We start from the raw sequence: 23,790 nt of genomic DNA, 5'->3' as shown, positions 1-23,790 counted from the left end.
GACACTTGACAAATATAAATAATTTTGGCTATTAATTGACCGAAAACGGGAAAGAGTTATTCTGATCCTATGTCAGATAGTGAGACAAACCTGCAGATGTGTCTTTATAGAGAACGAAGGCAAAAACCTGCAGATGTGTCTTTTTGATTGGTGTACATAAACTTCTGATTTTAACAGTAGGTGCACGGTTTATTGCACGATGCAGCTGGTTGCAGTTCTATCTATCGCATCCATTTGGTGTTAAATTAAGCATCTTTCCAATCTCTTTTCTTTTAGTGTACACTGCTCCTCTTCCTCCCACCTTCCTCGTTTTCAGGGATGCTGTGTGCTCCTTAGGCCTGCGCCACACATCCGTGCCTCCGGCACGTGTTTGTCATTTTTTACACGTACCGGCGGCACGGAGACACTTTAACCAATGCTACCCTATTGTAGCAGGCACACACACGTAAAACCACACGGAACGTGTGTCCGTGTGCGTTTGTACGTGTGTGCGTTTTTGAAAGCGCTGACATGTCCGTTTTTTCACCGGCAGCACGGGTGTCACACGGCCCGCACCCGCACCACACGGGTGTAGTGTGGATGCGGTCCCGTGTGACACGCGCCGGAGAAAACACACATGTCATTGAAAAAAAAACAAAACATTAACTCACCTTCTCCAGCCCTCCTGTCTCTGCCGCTGCTGCCTCTTGCTGCCGACCGCCGCTCATTAATCTCATAGAATATTCACTTCACTGCCTGGCAGCAGCAGCAGTGGGGAGACGGGAGGGCTGGAGACCGAGGATCAGCACCACGGACAGCAGCGCGGACATCAGGAAGGACCAGGTGAGTATAATAATTACCGGTTCTACGTGTGCTATCGCGGATAGCACACGTAGAACACACGTGTCACGCACGTACCAGAGACACGTACTTACCTGCATGCAACACGCAGGGAAAATACGTGTCTCTCGGCACGTGCGTGAATTTCACGTGAGTGTGACAGAGGCCTTAAGGAGTGACAGTTCAGAGCAGTGGAATACTGCTGCTCGCAGAGGCAGCTTTGTCTTTGCAGTATCAGAGGATCTCATGTGCACTGAAGATAGACAGATCCAGCAGGGATGCAATTTTATACCTTTAACAAGATACGTTAACCTGTTATGGCACTCACTCGGTGAAATAGATCCTCTAAGACCAAGGTCTGGGTGGGCACATGTGCCACAGGCGTCGGTGCAGCAGACGAGTAAGGGTAAGGTCACACTATCATGGTATCCGATGCGATATCCTAATGACCCTTGGTTCCCGCTCTGCTGCAAGTGTGATCCGAGTGTCATGCAACTGTGATCCGATCCTGCGATCAGAGGCGGAGGAGGGGGCGGGAACTGTGGAGGAGAGGGAGGGATTAATCTATCCATCTCTCCATCTCCTCCATTGTTAGTTGATGCGATTATCGCACTGCACTCTGGTGTCATCTGAGTGCAGTCTGATGTTTCACTCGCACCAATAGACTTGTATGGGTGCTAGTGAACTGTCACAGCATGCTGTGATTGTTTTCTTGGTCTAATTTCGGCTGAGAAGACAATCGCAGATGGGAACAGCCCCATAGAGTAACATTGTTCTGAGTGGAATGCAATTTTTTAGGGCTAAGGAAACAGTGAACAGACAGCAGAGGGTCTGGATACTGCAGCCATACTGGTAACTAGCAGGCAGAGAGGTAACTGTGGAACTAGAAGCTGCAGAAAGCCAGGAAAATCCTAGAAATCGCAGGCGGACTCATAGAAGAGGTCCAAGAAGACCGGTGTCAGGTAACAGACAGAATTCCGAACTAACTAAAAAGTCTGATACCATGGAAGCTGGAGACAGCTCGAAAGACGTCCTGGAAACCGAAGGTAAATTGTGCAATAATGGAAACCACTCGCAAGTCAGTAGTAGTGATAGTGATGCTGGAAACCATCGACAGGTAGGAAACTGTGGAACTGGAAGCTACAGACAACCAGAAAGACTTCCGGGAGACTGAAGACAGGCCAAACTAAAAGTCTTACTAGAAAGTCTTAATACCAAGACTCAGGCGTGTGTCTTGGAAGCCTTTAAATAGGCTTAGGAAGTTCATCACATGAAAGCACATCGGGCTACTTGCAAAGCATGACGAGGTGCACAAGAAAGTCTAGCGGATTGGGATGGAGGGTGGAGAGCACAGACCCGGGACCGGTGAGTAACACAACCACTTTAAAGGGAGCTTTGTAGTATGTGACCCATGTAAAAGTAATGAAATAAGGATTTTGTGCTGAGGTTAGTGAGAATGGGGATCTCCGTGTCGGACATATAGAAATAAAGGTGTTGGAATATGTTTAGTGCAACAACTTCATTCCTGTCTATGAGTGTCTAGTTGCTAGGTTTGTATGCTGTTAATAAAGTTATTGTTGAAAAAAAAAACTCCAGAAGGTCTCACAGGAAGAGCATGTGACTGAACTCTGTTCCTTGTGTCCATGAGAAAGGAAGCTGCCGGCAGACGCTGCAGATAGAGACACACAGAAATGATTCCCTGCAATCTATTAAGCTTACTATGATTGTTCCTGAATAAACCAACCGTTATTGTTGCACACTTGGAGAGTATCATTGATAATCCGCTGCCAACAAAGGGACTTGTTGTGCAGCCATCGTAGTACATTTTTTGGCACCCAGACTCACCTTCATCAGAGATGTGTGCAGTTCTTTAGTGTTCATGTGCAGGAGAGTGCCCAGTAATGGCAGTGGCGGGGGTCCGGGGGGCATATTTTTCATTTTTAGATTCATCCTCCAAGTGAAGAAAAACAGAACAAGGCTGAGCAAGACAGCAAGGAAAAGAGTCCCTGACACTCCCAGCTCCATTGTGATCTACAGGAACATAAATACATGATATTACAGTCAATGTATACAAGAGTGTGTTATGCAACCTGGCTGTCACCTGTAAAGTTTCCTGTCCACTATGCCAGAATTACACTATACCATTGGAAAGATAAAATGTTTATACTTCTCCCTATTGGGGCATGGAATATTATATGGGCGGCATGGTGGCTCAGTGGTTAGCACTGTATTGGTGGCTCAGTGGTTAGCACTGCAGTCTTGCAGCGCTGGGGTCCTGGGTTCAAATCCCACCAAGGACACTATCTGCAAGGAGTTTGTATGTTCTCCCCGTGTTTGCGTGGGTTTCCTCCGGGTTCTCCGGTTTCCTCCCACACTCCAAAGACATACAGATAGGGACTTTAGATTGTGAGCCCCAATGGGGACAGTATTGCATATGTATGTAAAGCGCTGTGGAATATGTTAGTGTCGCGGGCGGAGGAGGTGCGCAGCGCTCACCCACTGCTCGGGTCTGGCTACTGCTGCTCGGTGGTGGCTCGAGCGGTGGGCCGGATCCCGGGTCCTCGAGCGGCGCTCCTCACCCGTGACTGAAAAGAGGATTGATTTTGGGGATTGGATATTGTCCATGACACCACCCACGGTTGTGGTGAGGTTGTGACACCACCGCTGCTCTGGACGGGGATCCCGGGAGCGATGACAGGGAGCAGCTTGGATGTTGGTTCTCCCCTCCGTGGGTAGGGGGTTGTTTGTCCTGGGGCCCGGTGATGGGTAGGGATGGATGGCAGGAGGGTTGCGGGGCCTGGTGAGGTGCGGGGGCAGCGCTGTGCCGCACGGCACGGTGGTACTCACTCAGCCAATGATGAACACAAAGTCTCCGGTAAAACAACCGGCTGGATGGACGGGTCCCACAGACGGCTGCGGTGTTTCTCCTCCCGGCAGGTTGATGGTGACTGCCTTTCCCTGCACCTGTGTAGTGTGTACGGTTCCAATGGGTTCCCACCGGTAACCCGCTCCCCAGCTTGGATATGTGCTGAAGGAGCCCCTTTTGCCCGCAGGCTCTGACCCTGGGAACTTTAGCCTTGGCGGTGACTGTGTTTCCCTTCACGGTTGAGCTGTCGCCTTCTGTCGGGACTTGACTGCTGGGAAACCCAAGAGGTTCCCTTCGCTAACGGATTTGACAATTCAACGGCGACTCCTAGCCTTGTCGGGGTCCGTAAGCCCTGCCGGATGGTGCTGGCTTCTCTTTGCTCGCCGGTCCGGTACCGCCGGGCCACCGCCCGTCCACGGTCCTTACGGTCTGCTCCAATCAGCCTCTCCTGCAGACGGTCACCACCGTCTGCCAACCTTGCTGTACCGTCCGGGCCACACACCCGGACCGACTTCAGACTGCTCCACTACCACTTTCCTTCCTCTCACTTTCTCCTCCTCAACTAATCTGCTCTGTTTTCCCGCTTCCAGGACTGTGAACTCCTCGGTGGGCGGAGACCAACCGCCTGGCTCCACCCCCTGGCGTGGACATCAGCCCCTGGAGGAAGGCAACAAGGGTTTTGTGTTTGGCTTTGGTGTGCCTTATCGGGGTGTGGGGTGTGTTGGTGTAGTTCTGTGATGACCTGGCTTGTCCAGGGCGCCACATTAGCGCTATATAAAAATAAAGATTTGATTTATTTTATTTTTTTATTAATCTTCATACATTAATGGTAAATGTTTTGAGACTGCCAAATTTTATTTTTTACACAGTTTTCTGTTCAGTTTATATATTGACAATTTGCATTAAATCTAGATTGTTTTGAACAGTGATCAGATGAATTGGCAAAATTGTAAAACCATTCCTTTCCATGAAAAGTAACTTTATCACAGAAACCTCCTTTAGGGGTGCTTCACACACAGCGAGATCGCTGCCGAGATCGCTGCTGAGTCACGCTTTTTGTGACGCAGCAGTGACCTCATTAGCGATCTCGCTGTGTGTGACACTGAGCAGCGATCTGGCCCCTGCTGCGAGATCGCTGCTCGTTACACACAGCCCTGGTTCGTTTTCTTCAAAGGCGCTCTCCCGCTGTGACACACAGATCGCTGTGTGTGACAGCAAGAGAGCGACAAATGAAGCGAGCAGGGAGCAGGAGCCGGCATCTGACAGCTGAGGTAAGCTTGTAACCAAGATAAACATCGGGTAACCAAGGTGGTTACCCGATATTTACCTTAGTTACCAGCCTCCGCAGCTCTCACGCTGCCTGTGCTGCCGGCTCCGGCTCTCTGCACATTTAGCTGCATTACACATCGGGTTAATTAACCCGATGTGTACAGCAGCTAGGAGAGCAAGGAGCCAGCGCTCAGTGTGCGCGGCTCCCTGCTCCCTGCACACACAGCTAAGCGGTGTTCGCTGGTAACTAATGTAAACATCGGGTAACCATACCCGATGTTTACCGTTACCAGTCTCCGCAGCTTCCAGACGGCGGCTCCGTGCAAGCGCAGCGTCGCTTGCACGTCGCTGCTGGCTGGGGGCTGTTCACTGGTCGCTGGTGAGATCTGCCTGTTTGACAGCTCACCAGCGACCATATAGCGATGCAGCAGCGATCCTGACCAGGTCAGATCGCTGGTCGGATCGCTGCTGCATCGCTAAGTGTGAAGGTACCCTTACACTAAATTTTTGCCATGCCCTAAATGACCTGCTTGCATAATTTCAGTGATTGCCTTGATTGTTTAGGATATAGTGCAATTGATATGCAGTCATGCTGATTGGATTATAAGGGCCAATTGCTTTCAAACGGTTTTGGTGCTTGAAATGATTGTCTTTTTCTGTTAACTATGGTTACCACCAAGTACACCTGTGCAGTTATCATTGCTTTGCATCAAAAGGGCTTTACAGGCAACGACATTTCTGCTTGTGTAGATTGCCCCTAAATCAACTATTTATCAAATCATCAAAAAAAAGGTTAGATTGCTATAAAGAATGATTCAGTCCATACAAGAAAGTTCAGTAAGTTCCACATCCTCTCGTAAAGAGGATTTAGCACCACTGCAGAGCTTGCTCAGGAGTGGCAGCAGGCAGGTGTCAGTGCATCTGCATGCAGTCAGGTGAAAACTTTTGGAAGCTTGCCTGGTGTCAATAAGGACAGCAAAAAGGCTCCTTTTCTATAACAGAAACATAAAGAACAGACAGATATTCTGCAGAAACTACATGGATTGGACTTTAGCAAACTGATATAAAGTTGTTTTCTCTGATGAAGCCCCTTTCATACTAGGACATCTGGAAGAATGATTGTCCAGAGAAGAAAGAGTGTGTACTCCCATGAATTTTCTGTCAATAGTAAAGCAAGCATCCTGAGACCATTCATGCTAAGGTACTTTTCATCCACGAGAGGGGGGCTTACTTACAGTTTTGCCTAAGAAAACCAGCCAGATCAGATCTCATACTTTGTAATGACGAGGGACAATCATCCTGAAACACAGTGTCTGCAAATTGAGGTTCTGATGTGGCATAAATCCTAGGTCATATGAAAAGGCTCACTAAAGGGCCACTTTTGACTTTTAGGATTGATACTTCCAATAGATGACACTAGAGTTTGTCTCTTTCCTGCCTGAAGAGACAATTTGAATATTTCCCAGAGGAGAATTGCAGCTATAAAAGACTCCTCACCACTGACAGCCAGATTGGTTTGTCAGTCTCCGCAAGGAAAAAGGTTTTGGCCTAAGAAAACTGCCATTAATAAAGAATAATATCTATATATCCCTCCAAGACCTAATTTTCCAATGATAGAGGAGCAAATGTGTGATGAATAATTCTTTTTACTGCATGAAGGAGACGATATCACAAGGCAAAAATAATTGCTAAGTGATCTGGTGAACAAAACATTGAACATGTGAGTCTACAGCCAGGAAGATCTCCAGATCTCAAGTCTATTGAGAATATGTGGTCAATCCTTAAAAAGTGGGTGGATGAAAAAAATTAGATTACCTTAGGTTAGAATGGGTTACCAATAGGGATGATCGAATATCACAAATATTCGGCAATATTCGGCTTCGCGAATATCCGACAAATAGGTCCCGCTATGCGAATATTCCATGCGCAATCTAAGTCTATGGGAAGCCCGAATAGTTGCTATTCGGCAACTATTCGGGTTTCCCATAGACTTACATTGCGCATCAAATATTTGCAAATAGTCGAATAGCGGCGACCTATTCGGCAAATATGGGCGTTGCCGAATATTTGCAGTATTCGATCATCCCTAATTACCAACAGGATTTGGCCCAGCTGTCAGCGGGAAGAAGTCTTGAAAAATAAGGATCAATACTGTAAATATTGAGTTTTTGATTAAACTTGATATATTTATAAAAAAAATTGAAAAATTTATGAAATGTTTATAATTATACATCAGTAACAAAAGACACACAGATATAAAAACACTAAAGCAGCAAACTGTGTGAAAAACAAAATTTGTGTCCGTCTCAAAACTTTTGACCATGATGTGTGATGCTACAAATGAGTCTGAGATTTACATAAATTATTGGTACCTAGGGTACTGTTGGGCCTAAAGGCTTCTATTGACATTTTATTACATATATTTACAACACTGATCTGTGATATGGCCGTAGGCATAGGTGCTTAGTTCTTAAAGGGAACCGGTCACCAGATTTGGGGCCTATAAGCTGCGGCCACCACCAGTGGGCTCTTATATACAGCATTATAACATGCTGTATATAAGAGCCAAGGCCGTTGTGTAGAACATAAAAAACACTTTATAATACTCACCTAAACCGGTCGCTGCAGTGGATGTGGCTCAAATGGGCGTCTTCGTCCTCCGGTGCTGGCGCCTCCTCTTTCGGCCATCTTTGTCCTCCTTCTGAAGCCTGTGTACATGACGCGTCTACATCAGCCACGCTCGCCGGTCCCGCGCATGCGCACTACAATACTTTGATCTGCCCTGCTCAGAACCTGAATGCCGGCGAGTGTGTATGACATCGGACGCGTCATGCACCGCGGCTTCAGAATGACGACAGAGGCGGCGACAAAGATGGCCGAAAGAGTCGGCGCCGGCGCTGGAGGATGATGGTGCCCATTTGACCCATATCCACCGCAGTGACCGGCTTAGGTAAGTATTATAAAGTGTTTTTTATGTTCTACACAGCGGCCTGGGCTCTTATATATAGCATGTTAGAATCCTGTATATAAAGAGCCCACTGGTGGTGGCCGCAGCTTATAGGGCAAAAAACTGGTGACAGGTTCCCTTTAAGTTGGCCAATTCTTGCAAGGTACAGAGTAGATCCTGGTATATAGTAGTTTTATAATTTTATCCTTAGTTTTTAATTTTTGTATTAGGTTTGTTTGTTGTGGTGTCTGTTGGTAATTTACAGTGGAAGAACTCTGTGTATTGAAATAATAAAGGTCATCTCGTTTTCGGTTTTGGGATGTGTTCAATAAAAATAAAGATTTTTTTCAAAAAAATGGATTGCTGTATATGTAATTGTTGGATTGGTATCTCAGGCTGCCAAAAAATTTGTTTTGTTTGTTGTATATATTTATTATAGTAATATAAATATTAGGTACGGTATTTGCAATATGGGTGAGTATATGTGAGTAAAAAGTTTCTTTTATCACTTAAACGTTTTTCATCACTTGATTGTCACAATTTATTTATATTAAATAAATAAATATTTTTATAAAAAAAATTTACACATTATTACACAAAAATATCTTTTCTTTTGTATATTATCTTGTACTGTGTATGCTATGTTATCTCTGAGTTTTTTGTTCACTTCACTATTACGGTAAATATTTTAGCAGTATTCACGTCATGAGCACAGTGTTCTTATAGTTATTATTAACACTTTCACCAGGGTCACACAGGAGTTTATAATTTGTATAATTTATTTATTTCTATGCAAACTCATTCTTTCTATTTGTCGTATAGAACACCGTTCTTGTTCAAACAAAATAATATTAGAAGATTGAAGTAATCCTATAGTGATTTAGCACTTTATTATATTCTTTTCCATTATGAGGAGTTCATCTGGGTAGTTTTTTTTCTACGGCGCATGCGCTTAGTTCGGTTTGCTATGACTCTGGATCTCCCTGGCGACTCATCCACACGCGCCCCCTGTGATGACTAATCGCTGAGAGGCGTGCCTTGAGTCAGCGGGATGCCGAGGCGATAGTTTCTAGACACACCATCCGAAGCGCTGCACAGCTGCCGCAATTAATGGGGAGTTTTATCATTGGACGGCTTGCCTTTAAATAGCTAGTATTCCATTCAGCCATAATTCCTCTGATGAAGTGATAATACGAAACGTACGTTGGGGGGGACACCTGTGGCAGGGACATACAGTGGTAATGTATTGGTTTCATTAATGTTTGGCTGTGGGATATGTACCGCAAGTGCTCTCGGACATGGCAGGGTGGAATACAGCAATTGTAATGGGATTACCCTTAATTCTTGGATAAACATTGATTTTACTGTGTTTCTCCCTGTTCCTTGTCCCAGAAACTTATCTGGTTGTGAACATTGAATAATGCATATGGTGGCTTTTGAGCAATTACAGAAGTGGCCAAAAATAAACATTTTTTTCTATATACTAATTGATACTGTTTAAACATCGCCTTTGATTCTCCTGGAACACAATCCTTTTTTCACAGTTATATATATATAAATAATTATTTATTTACATATTTATGTATATTAATTTGATATACATTATATATATATATATATATATATATATATATATATATATATATATATATAATAATTGCTCTTTGAGTTGGTATTTGTTTTTTTTGGTCATTTTAATTGTGTAAATAAGGTATTATATTGGTGTGTTTATATAATTTGTATGAATTGATATATTTATAGGCGTACACATCCACTTTAGAAAAATACTTTAGACATACTGTAACTATATATTTTCACGTAAAGCATATATACAGTACAGACCAAAAGTTTGGACACACCTTCTCATCTCTAGAACAGCTGTTAAGGAGACTTTGTGCAGCAGCCTTCATGGTAAAATAGCTGCTAGGAATCCACTGCTAAGGAAAGGCAACAAGCAGAGGAGACTTGTTTGGGCTAAAGAACACAAGGAATGGACATTAGACCAGTGGAAATCTGTGCTTTGGTCTGATGAGTCCAAATTTGAGATCTTTGGATCCAACCACCGTGTCTTTGTAGAAAAGGTGAACGGATGGACTCTACATGGCTGGTTCCCACCGTGAAGCATGGAGGAGGAGGTATGATGGTGTGGGGGGCTTTGCTGGTGACACTGCTGGGGATTTATTCAAAATTGAAGGCATACTGAACCAGCATGGCTACCACAGCATCTTGCAGCGGCGTGCTATTCCATCCGCTTTGCGTTTAGTTGAACCATAATTTATTTTTCAACAGGACAATGACCCCAAACACACCTCCAGGCTGTGTAAGGGCTATTTGACTAAGGCCTCCAACACACATCCGTACCGTCTGTACGTGTTTGGTACGTTTTTGCACTTACCGGCGGCACGGAGACATGTACACAAATGTTACCCTATGGTAACAAGCACACACACGTAAAACCACACGGAATGTGTGTCCGTGTCATTTGTACGTGTGTGCATTTTTCCACACACTCAACATGTCCGTTTTTTCTCCGGCATCACGTAGGCACGGACCCGCTAAAGTCAATAGGTCTGTGTCTGTACATATGTGACACCCGTACCGTCCGTGTGCGTTTTTTTGTGAATTCTGGATGCGATGTCGGTCAATCTCCCTCTGTCGGTCGGTTGGTATCTTTCTCTGTCAGATGGTCGCTCTGTCTGTCTGTCTCTCTCTCTGTCTGTCCCTCTCTCTGTCCGTCGGTAGGTCTCTCCCCCTCTCGCATACTCACCGATCCCCGATCACCGTCGCAGCGCTGCACGGCTGTCAAAAACCTCCGGCGGCTTTTACTATTTTGAAAATGCCGGCCGCTCATTATTCAATCTCGTATTCACTGCTTTCCCCGCCCACCGGCGCCTATGATTGGTTGTAGTCAGACACGCCGCCACGTTGAGTGACAGTTGTTTTACTGCAACCAATCACAGAAACCGGTGGGCAGGTCTATATCATGCAGTAAAATAAATAAATAAATAAACAAAAATGATGTGCGGTCCCCCCCAATTTTGATACCAGCTAGGGTAAAGCCACACGGCTGAAGGCTGGTATTCTCAGGATGGAGAGCTCCACGTTATCAGGAGCCACCCAGCCTAACAATATCAGCCAGCAGCCGCCCAGAATTGCAGCATCCATTAGATTTGACAGTTCCGGGACTTTACCCAGCTCATCCCGAATTGCCCTGGTGTGCTGGCAATTGAGGTAATAAGGGGTTAATCATGACAGGCGTCTCCCCGATATACCTTCCATGATTAACCTGTAAGTTAAAGAAAATAAACACACACATCCAAAAAATCCTTTATTTGCAATAATACACAAAAACAAACACCGTCTTTCACCACTTTATTAAGCCACAAATACCTATCCAGGTCCGGCGTAATCCACGGAGGTCCCACGACGCTCTCAGCTCTGCTACATGAAGCTGACAGGAGTGGCCAGATATCATGACTGCTCTCTGTCAGCTCCACGCAACAACTGAGGTGAGCCACGTGATCAGCAATGACGTCACTCAGGTTACTCGCGGCCACCGCTGGATCCTCCAACTGTGACAGCAAGTCGCCCGAGTGACTGAAGTGAGCTGCGCGATCTGCAATGAAGTCACAGGTGAGTTGCGGTCTCAGGTGGAGGACTCCAGCTAGCCGAGGGTAGCCTGAGTGACGGCAGCGCTAATCACGCCGCTAACTTCAGTCACTCAGGGGATTAGCGGTCACCGATGAGTCCTTCACGGGTGACCGCTAATCAGGACGCCACATACAGACTGAGCCGCGGTATGACAATGAAGTCGGGTGAAGTTCATCCGAGTTCATTCTCATCGCGCGTCTCTGTCTGTGTCGGCTGTCAGCGGGTATGTAGCAACGAGATTTTGCCTCACACACGGATCATTTCAAACGGACACTACACGGACATTACATGTACGTATCTCACGCATACACGGACATTCCATACGCACACATGGCGAGCATACGCCATCACACGGATGTTACATGTACCGGTGAAACGGACATAAAAAACGGAACACGGACCCCAAAAACAGAACGCGAGACATGTACGTGTTTTTTGCGGAAGTGTGGCAGAGGCCTAAGAAGGAGAGTGATGGGGTGCTACGCCAGATGACCTGGTCTCCACAGTCACCAGACCTGAACCCAATCGAGATGGTTTGGAGTGAGCTGGACCGCAGAGTGAAGGCAAAAGGGCCAACAAGTGCTAAGCATCTCTGGGAACTCCTTCAAGACTGTTGGAAAAACATTTCCGGTGACTACAGCGGGCTTTACACGCTGCGACATCGCTAGCCGATGCTAGCGATGTCGAGCGTGATAGCACCCGCCCCCATCGTACGGCCGATATGTGTTGATCGCTGCCGTAGCGAACATTATCGCTATGGCAGCGTCACACGCATATACCTGCTCTGCGACGTTGCTGTGACTGCCAACTGCCTCCTTTCTAAGGGGGCGGTTCGTTTAGCGTCACAGTGACGTCACAGCAGCGTCACTGAACCGCCGCCCAATAGAAGTGATGGGGCGGAGATGAGTGGGACGAACATCCCACCCACCTCCTTCCTTCCTCATTGCTGGCGGGATGCAGGTAAGGAGAGGTTCCTCGTTCCTGCAGTGTCACACGTAGCGATGTGTGCTACCGCAGAAACGAGGAACAACATCGTTACTGCAGCAGCAACGATAATTGGGAAGAGGGGGCATGTCACCGATTAGTGATTTTGAACGTTTTTGTAACGATTCAAAATTGCTAATAGGTGTCACACGCAACAACATCGCTAACGTGGCTGGATGTGCGTCACAAATTCCGTGACCCCAACAAGATCGCTTTAGCGATCTCGTAGCGTGTAAAGCGGCCTTACCTCTTGAAGCTCATCAAGAGAAAGCCAAGAGAGTGCAAAGCAGTAATCAAAGCAAAAGGTGGCTACTTTGAAGAACCTAGAATATAAAACATATTTTCAGTTGTTTCACACTTTAAGTATTTCATTGCACATGTTTTAATTCATAGTTTTGATGGCTTCAATGTGAATCTACAATTTTTAGAGTCATGAAAATAAAGAAAACTCTTTGAATGAGGAGTTGTGTCCCAACATTTGGGGTCTGTACTATATATATGTGGCGCCCTGGACAAGCCAGGGGCCACAGAGAACAACACCAACACACCCCACACACCCGGCAGGCACATCAAAGTCAGACACAAAACCCTTGTTGCCCTCCTCCAGGGGCTGATGTCCACACCAGGGGGTGGAGCCAGGCGGTTGATCTCCGCCCACCGAGGAGTTCACAGTCCTGGAGGCGGGAAAACAGTTAGTCTAGTTTGGAGGAGAGGAGAGTCTAGTTTGGAGGAGAGGAGAGACTAGTGTTGGAGGTGAAAGTGAGCAGAAAGAAGTGGTAGTTGAGGAGTCTGAAGTTAGTCCGGGTGTGTGGCCCGGACGGAGCAGCAAGTTTGGCAGACGGTGGTGACTGTCTGCAGGAGTGGCCTATCGGAGTTTACTGCAAGGACCGTGGACGGGCGGTGGCCCGGCGGTACCGGACCGGTACACAAAGAGAAGTCAGCACCATCTGGCAGGGGCTTACGGACCCCGGCAAGGCTAGGAGTCGCTGTGAATTTGCTAAATCCATTAGCGAAGGGAACCTCCTGGGTTTCCCAGCAGCCAAGTCCCGATAGAAGGCAACAGTCCGACCACGAGAGGGAGACACCGCCACCGCCAAGGCAACCGTTTCCCAGGGCCTGCGCCTGCGGGCAAAAGGGGCTCCTCCGGCCCATATCCAAGCCGGGGAGCGGGTTACCGGTGGGAACCCATTGGAACCGTTTACAGTACATAGGTGCAGGGAAAGGCAGTCACCATCAACCTGCCGGGAGAAACAACACCGCAGCCGTCTGTGGGACCCGTCCACCCAGCCGTGTGTTTTACCGAGAACTGTGTCCTCATCATTGGCTGAGTGAGTACCACCGTGCCGTGCGGCACAGCGCTGCCCCCGCGACCCTGCACCTCACCAGGCCCCGCAACCCGCCTGCCATCCATCCCTACCTACCCCCATCACCGGGCCCTGGGACAACCAACCCCCTACCCACGGAGGGGAGAACTACCATCAAAGCTGCTCCCTGTCACTGCTCCCGGGATCCCCGTCTAGAGCAGCGGTGGTGTCACCAATATCACCACAACCGTGGGTGGCGTCACGGACAATAATCAAATCCCCACAATCAAACCCCCTTTTCACTCACGGGCGAGGAACGCCGCTCGAGTCCTCGGGATCCGGCCCACCGCTCGAGCCACCACCGAGCAGCAGCAGCCGCAGCAGCCGGACCCGAGCAGTGGGAGAGCGCAGCGTCACCTCCTCCGCCCGCGACATATATATATATATATATATATATATATATATACAGTTAGGTCCAGAAATATTTGGACAGTGACACAATGTTCGCGAGTTGGGCTCTGCATGCCACCACATTGGATTTGAAATGAAACCTCTACAACAGAATTCAAGTGCAGATTGTAACGTTTAATTTCAAGGTTTGAACAAAAATATCTGATAGAAATTGTAGGAATTGTACACATTTCTTTACAAACACTCCACATTTTAGGAGGTCAAAAGTAATTGGACAAATAAACCAAACCCAAACAAAATATTTTTATTTTCAATATTTTGTTGCGAATCCTTTGGAGGCAATCACTGCCTTAAGTCTGGAACCCATGGACATCACCAAACGCTGGGTTTCCTCCTTCTTAATGCTTTCCCAGGCCTTTACAGCCGCAGCCTTCAGGTCTTGCTTGTTTGTGGGTCTTTCCGTCTTAAGTCTGGATTTGAGCAAGTGAAATGCATGCTCAATTGGGTTAAGATCTGGTGATTGACTTGGCCATTGCAGAATGTTCCACTTTTTTGCAGTCATGAACTCCTGGGTAGCTTTGGCTGTATGCTTGGGGTCATTGTCCATCTGTACTATGAAGCGCCGTCCGATCAACTTTGCGGCATTTGGCTGAATCTGGGCTGAAAGTATATCCCGGTACACTTCACAATTCATTCGGCTACTCTTGTCTGCTGTTATGTCATCAATAAACACAAGTGACCCAGTGCCATTGAAAGCCATGCATGCCCATGCCATCACGTTGCCTCCACCATGTTTTACAGAGGATGTGGTGTGCCTTGGATCATGTGCCGTTCCCTTTCTTCTCCAAACTTTTTTCTTCCCATCATTCTGGTACAGGTTGATCTTTGTCTCATCTGTCCATAGAATACTTTTCCAGAACTGAGCTGGCTTCATGAGGTGTTTTTCAGCAAATTTAACTCTGGCCTGTCTATTCTTGGAATTGATGAATGGTTTGCATCTAGATGTGAACCCTTTGTAGTTGATGTTGTGAACGGGTTCTTCTTCACCAAAGAAAGTATGCGGCGATCATCCACCACTGTTGTCATCCGTGGACGCCCAGGCCTTTTTGAGTTCCCAAGCTCACCAGTCAATTCCTTTTTTCTCAGAATGTACCCGACTGTTGATTTTGCTACTCCAAGCATGTCTGCTATCTCTCTGATGGATTTTTTCTTTTTTTTCAGCCTCAGGATGTTCTGCTTCACCTCAATTGAGAGTTCCTTAGACCGCATGTTGTCTGGTCACAGCAACAGCTTCCAAATGCAAAACCACACACCTTTAATCAACCCTAGACCTTTTAACTACTTCATTGATTACAGGTTAACGAGGGAGACGCCTTCAGAGGTAATTGCAGCCCTTAGAGTCCATTGTCCAATTACTTTTGGTCCCTTGAAAAAGAGGAGGCTATGCATTACAGAGCTATGATTCCTAAACCCTTTCTCCGATTTGGATGTGAAAACTCTCATATTGCAGCTGGGAGTGTGCACTTTCAGCCCATATTATATATATAATTGTATTTCTGAACATGTTTTTGTAAACAGCTAAAATAACAAAACTTGTGTCACTGTCCAAATATTTCTGGACCTAACTGTATATATATATATATTGTGAGGCAGTGACAGGGGTAATATTTGAAGATCGCTATGTGTCCCCCAGAATGTGTCTGGAAACCCTCTGAGTTTGCTATAGCTATTACTGGGAGTATAGCACAAAGGGTAACAGGGAGACAGATCCCTCCTCCCAGTCCAGGTTTTGTAGCAATCCTCATGTCCGGCATTTTCATTTAAAATCATGCAGAGCACAGCAGGGTGTGTCTCAGTTGAGAGCCAGGCTTGGTGAAGCTAACACATGCCGTGTGAGCTGGGCTGGCTCTGTGTGGAGTGAACACAGGCCAAGAGTGTCAGCCTAGGAGAACCTTACACAGATCCCTGCGGTTAACAGGGTCCTAAGGTAACAAGACTTTTGTTGATGCAAAGCATTTGTCTATATGCACCGGCTGTGATCCGGAAGAGACTTTGACAGTGGGAAATTGGATCTATTTATGCTGCAACAAAAAATAGACTGTTGGTGTGAACACGCTGCTGCCTCACTGCCTCACGTTTTTGCCCACGCAACGCTGCTACCTCACATTATGGTGGAGAATGCGGGCATGGCAGCCTGGTTGCTAAGGGCAATGGCCTAAGAGGTACTTACCCGGAAAAAAAAAAAAGGAATTTTTTTTTTTACTGACTGTTTGCGGTGGATCGGCGGGTCCACGAAGCTTACAGGCGTTGCAGCCTGGTTGCTAGGGGCAACAACCCAGGTTTCGCATGTTTATGATCAAGCCTGCAAAGTTACAGTTTAACTCAGCAACCACTATGGAGGATCTTGTAAAGTAGCTGGCCCAGGCTAATGCTCAGCAGCAACAAACCAATGTCCAGCTCCAGCGGGCGTTCATTCAGCAACAGGAGACAAACAGCTTGTTGGCTAAGCAGCTTTCTGCTCTGCGAGAAGCGCTCCCAGCGGTAACTCCAGGTCATCCAGTCCTTCCTGCGGCCCAGGACAGAGTAAGGGCAGCACTTACGAGGATGAGTGCAGAGGATGACCCAGAAGCCTTTCTCTCCGTGTTTGAGAGGACCGCTGATCGAGAGAAATTGTCTATCGACCGTTGGACTGATGTCGTGGCCCCGTTCTTGGTAGGTGAACCCCAAAAAGCCTACCTGGATCTCAGCACGGAGGATGCCAAGGACTATGGCACACTGAAAGGTGAGATCCTTGCACGAATGGGGGTTAACACTTATCTCCGGGCCCAACGAGTGAATCAGTGGTCCTTTGAGGAGGGAAAACCTGCACGCTCACAGGCCCATGTCTTACTGGACCTTGTAAAAAAATGGCTGCAGCCGGAGACCTTGAACCCCGGACAGATGATTGAGCGGGTGGTGATTGAACGGTTTGTGCGGACTTTGCCAGCCCCCATTCAACAGTGGGTGGGACAGGGGGACCCCGGTACCCTAGACCAGCTAGTGAATTTGGTGGAACGCTACACAGCTACCCAGGAGTTGGTCCGGGACTCTGCTTCACGGCGGGCACTCCGTAGGGATACGCCCCCTTCACAGTTGGTAAAAGACTCCCGTCCCTCCTCGGGTGCTGCCCCGTCTTCAGCCCTGGCAGAGAGTAAACCCCAGACTAAGGTCAGCAGGAGTCCCGGTTCCCCAAAGTCAGACACCCGAAACAGGGACACCTCTGCTGTTATGTGCTGGCGGTGCCATCAGCTCGGGCATGTGATGGCACAGTGCCCACTCACATCAGAACCCATGGACTGCCGGTACGCTCGCCGGGTATCAATGTATGCCCATACTGTTTGTACCGTAAGCACTGTTACTATGGGGGAGGAGCCCCATCTCTGCAAAGTACGTGTTAATGGCTATACAGCAGAGGCTTTGTTGGACTCAGGAAGTTTAGTGACTCTTGTACATGCCTCCTTGGTCTCCGGGGAAAACCCTACGGGACATAAAGTAGGGGTACTTTGTATTCATGGAGACCTACGTGAATACCCTATGGAAAGGGTCACCATTGCTACCTCGTGTGGAGAGGTTCAACATGAAGTGGGGGTGATGAAAAGACTTCCATATGCTGTTATTTTGGGAAGAGACTTGCCCCTGTTCTGGACATTATGTGGGAGGCGACCTAGCCCTCCGAGGTGTATGATTGAACCAGGCCCTGAGCCGGACGATCCCGACTCAGGGATACCTGCCGTAGGGGTCACCAGTATAGGGACAGAGTGTAACCCTGCCAGGTTCCCCCTAGAGGTAATGGCAGGAGAGGTTGAGCCACCCGAGGCAATCCCGGAGTTGAACGTGTCTCCAGATAATTTCGGAACAGCACAGCTCCGGGACCCCACATTGGCTCCTGGACGTGGAAATGTACAGGTAATTGATGGGGTACCCTAGCGGCCTGGTGCCAGGCTGGAAACTCCCTACATGGCTCTAAAGCGAGAGTTGCTCTATCGGGTTGATACAATCCGGGGGGAAATAGTGGAACAGTTGGTGGTCCCTCAGCCGTACCACCGTCAGACCTTGGAATTGGCTCATAACCACCTGATGAGTGGGCACCTAGGTGAAGAGAAAACGCGGGAACGCATGTTTCAGCGGTTTTACTGGCCAGGGGTCGGCGCAGAAATTAAGAGGTTCTGTGAGTCCTGCCCAGTTTGTCAGTTGACCGCACCAACGCACCGTTTCCGTAGTCCTCTGATACCTTTATCCATTATAGAGGTGCCTTTTGAGCGGATTGCTATGGATCTGATCAGACCCATTGTAAAATCAGCCCGTGGTCACCAGCATATCCTGGTAGTGATGGATTACGCGACACGTTATCCGGAGGCCATTCCACTACGTCACACCTCGGCGAGGCTTATTGCTCGGGAGTTGTTTGCTATGTTCTGTCGCGTGGGGTTACCCAAAGAAATCCTGACCGATCAGGGCACTCCCTTTATGTCTAAAATTACAAAGGAACTGTGCAAACTCCTCCAGATCAAGCAGCTACGCACGTCAATGTACCATCCCCAGACTGATGGTCTAGTGGAACGTTTTAATAAAACTCTAAAGGCTATGTTGAAAAAGGTGGTCTCCAAAGAGGGGAAAGATTGGGACATGTTATTGCCCTATTTAATGTTCGCTATCCGCGAGGTCCCACAATCTTCCACCGGGTTCTCGCCATTTGAGTTACTGTATGGCAGACATCCGCGGGGACTGCTGGATATAGTTAAGGAAACTTGGGAACAGGAGCCCACCCCTCACAAAAGCACAGTGGAATACGTTATGGGTATGCAGGATCGTATCACGGCAATAATGCCCATTGTTAAAGAGCATTTGCTGGATGCTCAGGCAGCCCAAAGTACTCAGTATAATAGAAAGGCCTCCATCAGGTCTTTTAAACCGGGAGATCGTGTCTTAGTCCTAATACCTACTGCAGAAAGTAAGTTCTTAGCCAAATGGCAAGGTCCCTATGAGATCCGGGAGAAAGTGGGGGAAGTAAACTATAAGGTGTATCAGCCAGGTAGAAGAAAACCCAGAGCAAATCTACCATGTAAACCTGCTGAAGGCATGGAAAGACAGGGAATGTATGGTGGCTGACGTAACATTGGACCTAACCTTTTCAGGTGCCTTGACAACAACAAAGGAGGAGTCCCCTGATGATGAATTGGGAGTAAGGATAGGGGATTCTCTCTCAAAACAGCAGAGACGGGAGTCTCGTAGATTAGTGCAGCGGAATACGGATGTGTTCTCAAGCCTACCCGGCCGAACAACCGTAATCCACCATGATATTGTCACCGAGCCTCAAGTAAGGGTACGCCTGAGGCCATACCGGGTACCAGAGGCTCGTAGGCAAGCCATTGCGGAGGAGGTAAAAAAGATGCTCCATCTAGGGGTTATTGAAAAATCCACGAGCGAATGGGCCAGTCCCATTGTGCTGATCCCGAAACCAGACGGTTCTTTAAGATTCTGTAATGACTTCCGAAAGTGAAATGAGGTATCGAAGTTTGATATGTATCCCATGCCCAGGGTCGACGAGCTGATAGAGAGACTGGGACGGGCCCAGTACTTCACGACTCTCGATCTCACTAAAGGTTACTGGCAGGTGCCGCTGACAGAGGCGGCAAAAGAAAAGACCGCTTTTGTCACGCCAGGGGGGCTCTATCACTATGTCGTCTTGCCATTTGGTTTACATGGGGCTCCAGAGATTAATGGACATAGTGTTAGAACCCCATCAACCATATGCCTCCGCATATTTGGATGACATCATCATCTATAGCAGTGACTGGAGCACCCACTTATCTCAGGTACAAGCGGTAGTGGATTCGCTCAGAGCTGCTGGTCTGACGGCGAATCCAAGCAAATGTGCTATGGGTCTCAAAGAAGCCCGTTACTTGGGGTATGTGATAGGCCAAGGGGTTATCAAGCCACAAGTAAACAAAATCGAAGCCATTCAAAACTGGCCTCGTCCCCTTACCACAAAACAGGTAAGAGCCTTTCTGGGTATAATGGGGTATTACCGATGATTCATACCCAATTTTGCTGGACGGTCGGCGCCTTTGTCCGATCTTTTAAAAGGGAAGAAGTCGGTCATGGTCCACTGGAATATACAAGCAGAGGAAGCCTTTCAGGTGCTAAAGGTAGTCCTATGTGGTCAGCCTGTCCTTGTCAACCCTGACTTTCAAAGGGAGTTTATAGTACAGGCAGATGCCTCTGAGGTGGGTCTGGGTGCGGTTCTGTCCCAGGAGGTAGATGGAGAAGAGCAGCCGATCACCTATTTGAGTAGAAAACTCACCCCGGCAGAGAAGAACTATAGCATAGTGGAGAAGGAGTGCCTGGCCATAAAATGGGCTCTGGAATCCCTACGCTTCTACCTGCTGGGGCGACACTTTCGCCTGGTGACAGACCACTCCCCTTTGGTCTGGATGAGGAATGCTAAGGAGAGAAATGCTAGAGTCACCAGGTGGTTTCTCTCCTTGCAGAACTTTCACTTTTCTGTGGAACACCGGGCTGGTAGGTTGCAGGGCAATGCGGATGCCCTGTCCAGAGGTCCCTGTATGTTGGCAAAAGTTCAACCCCGCCCGTATGAACTGAGGGGGGGGATATGTGAGGCAGTGACAGGGGTAATATTTGAAGACCGATATGTGTCCCCCAGAATGTGTCTGGAAACCCTCTGAGTTTGCTATAGCTATTACTGGGAGTATAGCACAAAGGGTAACAGGGAGACAGATCCCTCCTCCCAGTCCAGGTTTTGTAGCAATCCTCATGTCCGGCATTTTCATTTAAAATCATGCAGAGCACAGCAGGGTGTGTCTCAGTTGAGAGCCAGGCTTGGTGAAGCTAACACACGCCGTGTGAACTGGGCTGGCTCTGTGTGGAGTGAACACAGGCCAAGAATGTGAGCCTAGGAGAACCTTACACAGATCCCTGTGGTTAACGGGGTCCTAAGGTAACAAGACTTTTGTTGATGCAAAGCATTTGTCTATATGCACCGGCTGTGATCCGGAAGAGACTTTGACAGTGGGAAATTGGATCTATTTATGCTGCAACAATAAATAGACTGTTGGTGTGAACACGCTGCTGCCTCACTGCCTCACGTTTTTGCCCACGCAACGCTGCTACCTCACAATATGTATATATATATATATGATTTAAGTGAAAATATATAATTATGTCTAAAGAATTTTATAAAGTGGATGTGTACGCCTATGAATATATCAATTCATAGAAAACATATACCGTATTGATTTGTGATTAATTGAACATCAGGAGATCGACCCAACAACCTTAGTGTGTCGCCCTGGGCAAGCCAGGGGTCACAGGTCACAACACCACCACACCCCACACTCCAGGTAGGCACATCACAGCTAACCAGAAATCCTTGTTGCCTTCCTCCAGAGGCTGATGATTCACACCAGGGGGTGGGCCAGGCGGTTGGCTCCGCCCACCAATGAGATCACAGTTCTGGAGGCGGGAGAAACCAGGCAGTCAGCTCAGGGACGAGCTTGAGTAAACAACAGAGTAGCCCGGGGAGGGCAAGAGTGAACAGCAGTTAAGCCCGGGGAGGGCAAGAGTAAACAACGGAGTTAAGTGAGGAGCAGAGAAGAAAAGTGGAAAAGGAGGAGAGCAAGAAGTGGTGACAGAGCAGAGAGTGTGCAAAGCCTGAGAGCCCAGCTTTGTGTAGGGCCAGAACAGCAAGGTCAGCGACGGCGGTGACTGTCCGGAGGGGGACCGTTTGGAAGTTCCTGGAAGGACCCCGTTGGCTGTGTGCCCGGTGGTCTGGAGCAGTGTTCCGAAGGACAGGCAGCACCAGGGCAGGGGCCTCTCGGACCCCGGCAAGGCTAGGAGTCGCCAAATTTGCTGAATCCGTCAGTGAAGGGGACGTAGATCCCCCAACAACCAAGTCTCGATTGAAGGCAACAGCCCAACCTGAAGCAGAGAGACACCGCCACCGCCAAGGCACCAGTTTCTCAGGGCCAGCGCCTGCGGGCAAAGTGTAGAGCTCCTCCGGCCCAGATTGCAGTCGGGGAGCGGGTAACCGGAGGGAATCCACCGCTACCACAAGTCAACCATAGGTGCAAGGAAGAGGGACATCACCGTCACCTACCGGGAGTGCAGGTGCAGCCGTCTAAGGGACCGTCCTACCAGCCGTTTGGTTTACCGTACAAACTGTGTCCGTGTCTCAGGCTGAGTGAGTACCACAGTGCCGCAAGGCACAGCGCTGCCCCGCGTCCCTGCGCCCACCAGGCCCCGCACCTCACAACCCATCACCGGGCCCGGGATCACCAACCCCTACCCACGGAGGGGCAACACAACACCTGGCTGCTCCCCATCACCATCCCCGGGATCCCCATCCAGAGCAGCGGTGGTGCAATCACCACAACCGTGGGTGGCGTCACGAACTATAACAATCCCCCACACCCAACCACAAATCCCCTTTCACTCACGGGCGAGGAGTGTCGCTCGAGAAACCCCGGGTTCCGGCCCACGGCTCGAGCCACCACTGAGCAGCTGCCGGACCCGAGCAGAGGGGGTGAGCGCGGTGTGCTGACACCCTCCTCCCCGCCCGCGACAACTTGGCGTCACGAACAGGATCTTACCGCTCTGCCGTTAGGTAGAGGTGCGCCTTGTTACCGCCGGAGGTATCCGGCAGAAAAATTGCAGAAGCCGCCATCTTTGGCGCGAAAAGTTCCCGCTCGAGCGTCTTCTCGAGCAGTAGAGGCGCAAAGGCCAAAACCCCGCCCCGAGAGAGGAGGGTCCGGAAAGAGCTAAGGGGGATGCGATGGCGGCTGGCCGCATGTAGCTGCGGTTATAAAAGCAGGGACGCCAGGACCCTGCAAGCATACCGTTCCTGGAAGAAAGAGAGAAAGTCACCATGTGGATGCCGTCCCGAAACACCGTGGCCCCCGCGCCGGGAACCGCAGCGTGGGTGGAAATCCGGACCGCGCAGCTCCATCTAAGGCTGCAGGTCAAGATGCAGCTCCTCTTGGAGGAGTGGGAGACCGACATGGCGGACGTTATAGCCACCGTGCGGAGACGCGAGGAGGAAGCGGAGGAAGGGAGGGTGAGTGACCCACGCCCCTATGTCCCGGAGGGACCGGTCGCTGCGGCTGAGGGACCCGGTCCAAGCCCTCTCCCCCCGTTGCCTCCCTCGCCACCCGTCTCGGGGGCCGTGACCCCGCCACTAGGCCCGCTACCACCGCAACCGGTAGCGATACCCAGCCCGTCCGCCCCAGCGGACCGACCTGTAGCCGGAGCCCGAAGCAAACCGGAGGCATTGCCATGGAAGGCCCCGAAGATTGTGCCAGAGACAGTCCCCGAGCAGTTTCCCGAGCCGGAGCCGATGACCCGCTCCGAGCCGAAGGCCCAGCTGCGGAAAGCCCCTGTGCCCATCCCCCACACCTCGGCTGAGGTGGCGCCGGGTTGTTGCTGCAAGGCAGCGCCCAAGGCCATGACACCGCGGGATACGCCGCCCACCATCCTGACAGTGG

General features: G+C 49.0%; 1 protein-coding gene across 2 annotated transcripts in view; it reads right to left on the bottom strand.

The window, feature by feature from the left end:
• Positions 1-23,790, bottom strand: part of LOC142251087 (cytochrome P450 2C23-like) — a 90,564-nt gene that overhangs the window by 54,423 nt on the left and 12,351 nt on the right. The window contains exon 2 of one of the 2 annotated variants that reach the window (XM_075323598.1): positions 2,665-2,770. In XM_075323598.1, coding sequence (XP_075179713.1) covers positions 2,665-2,770 — 106 coding nt within the window. Of the gene's footprint in view, positions 1-2,664; positions 2,851-23,790 lie in introns of both variants that reach the window. The other variant, XM_075323599.1, reaches the window with a different exon arrangement.

Source organism: Anomaloglossus baeobatrachus, chromosome 9 (genome assembly GCF_048569485.1).
Source record: "Anomaloglossus baeobatrachus isolate aAnoBae1 chromosome 9, aAnoBae1.hap1, whole genome shotgun sequence".
Lineage (NCBI taxonomy): Eukaryota > Metazoa > Chordata > Amphibia > Anura > Aromobatidae > Anomaloglossus > Anomaloglossus baeobatrachus.
Note: the sequence above shows the minus strand (reverse complement) of the source record. Positions and strands in the feature narration are given on the sequence as shown.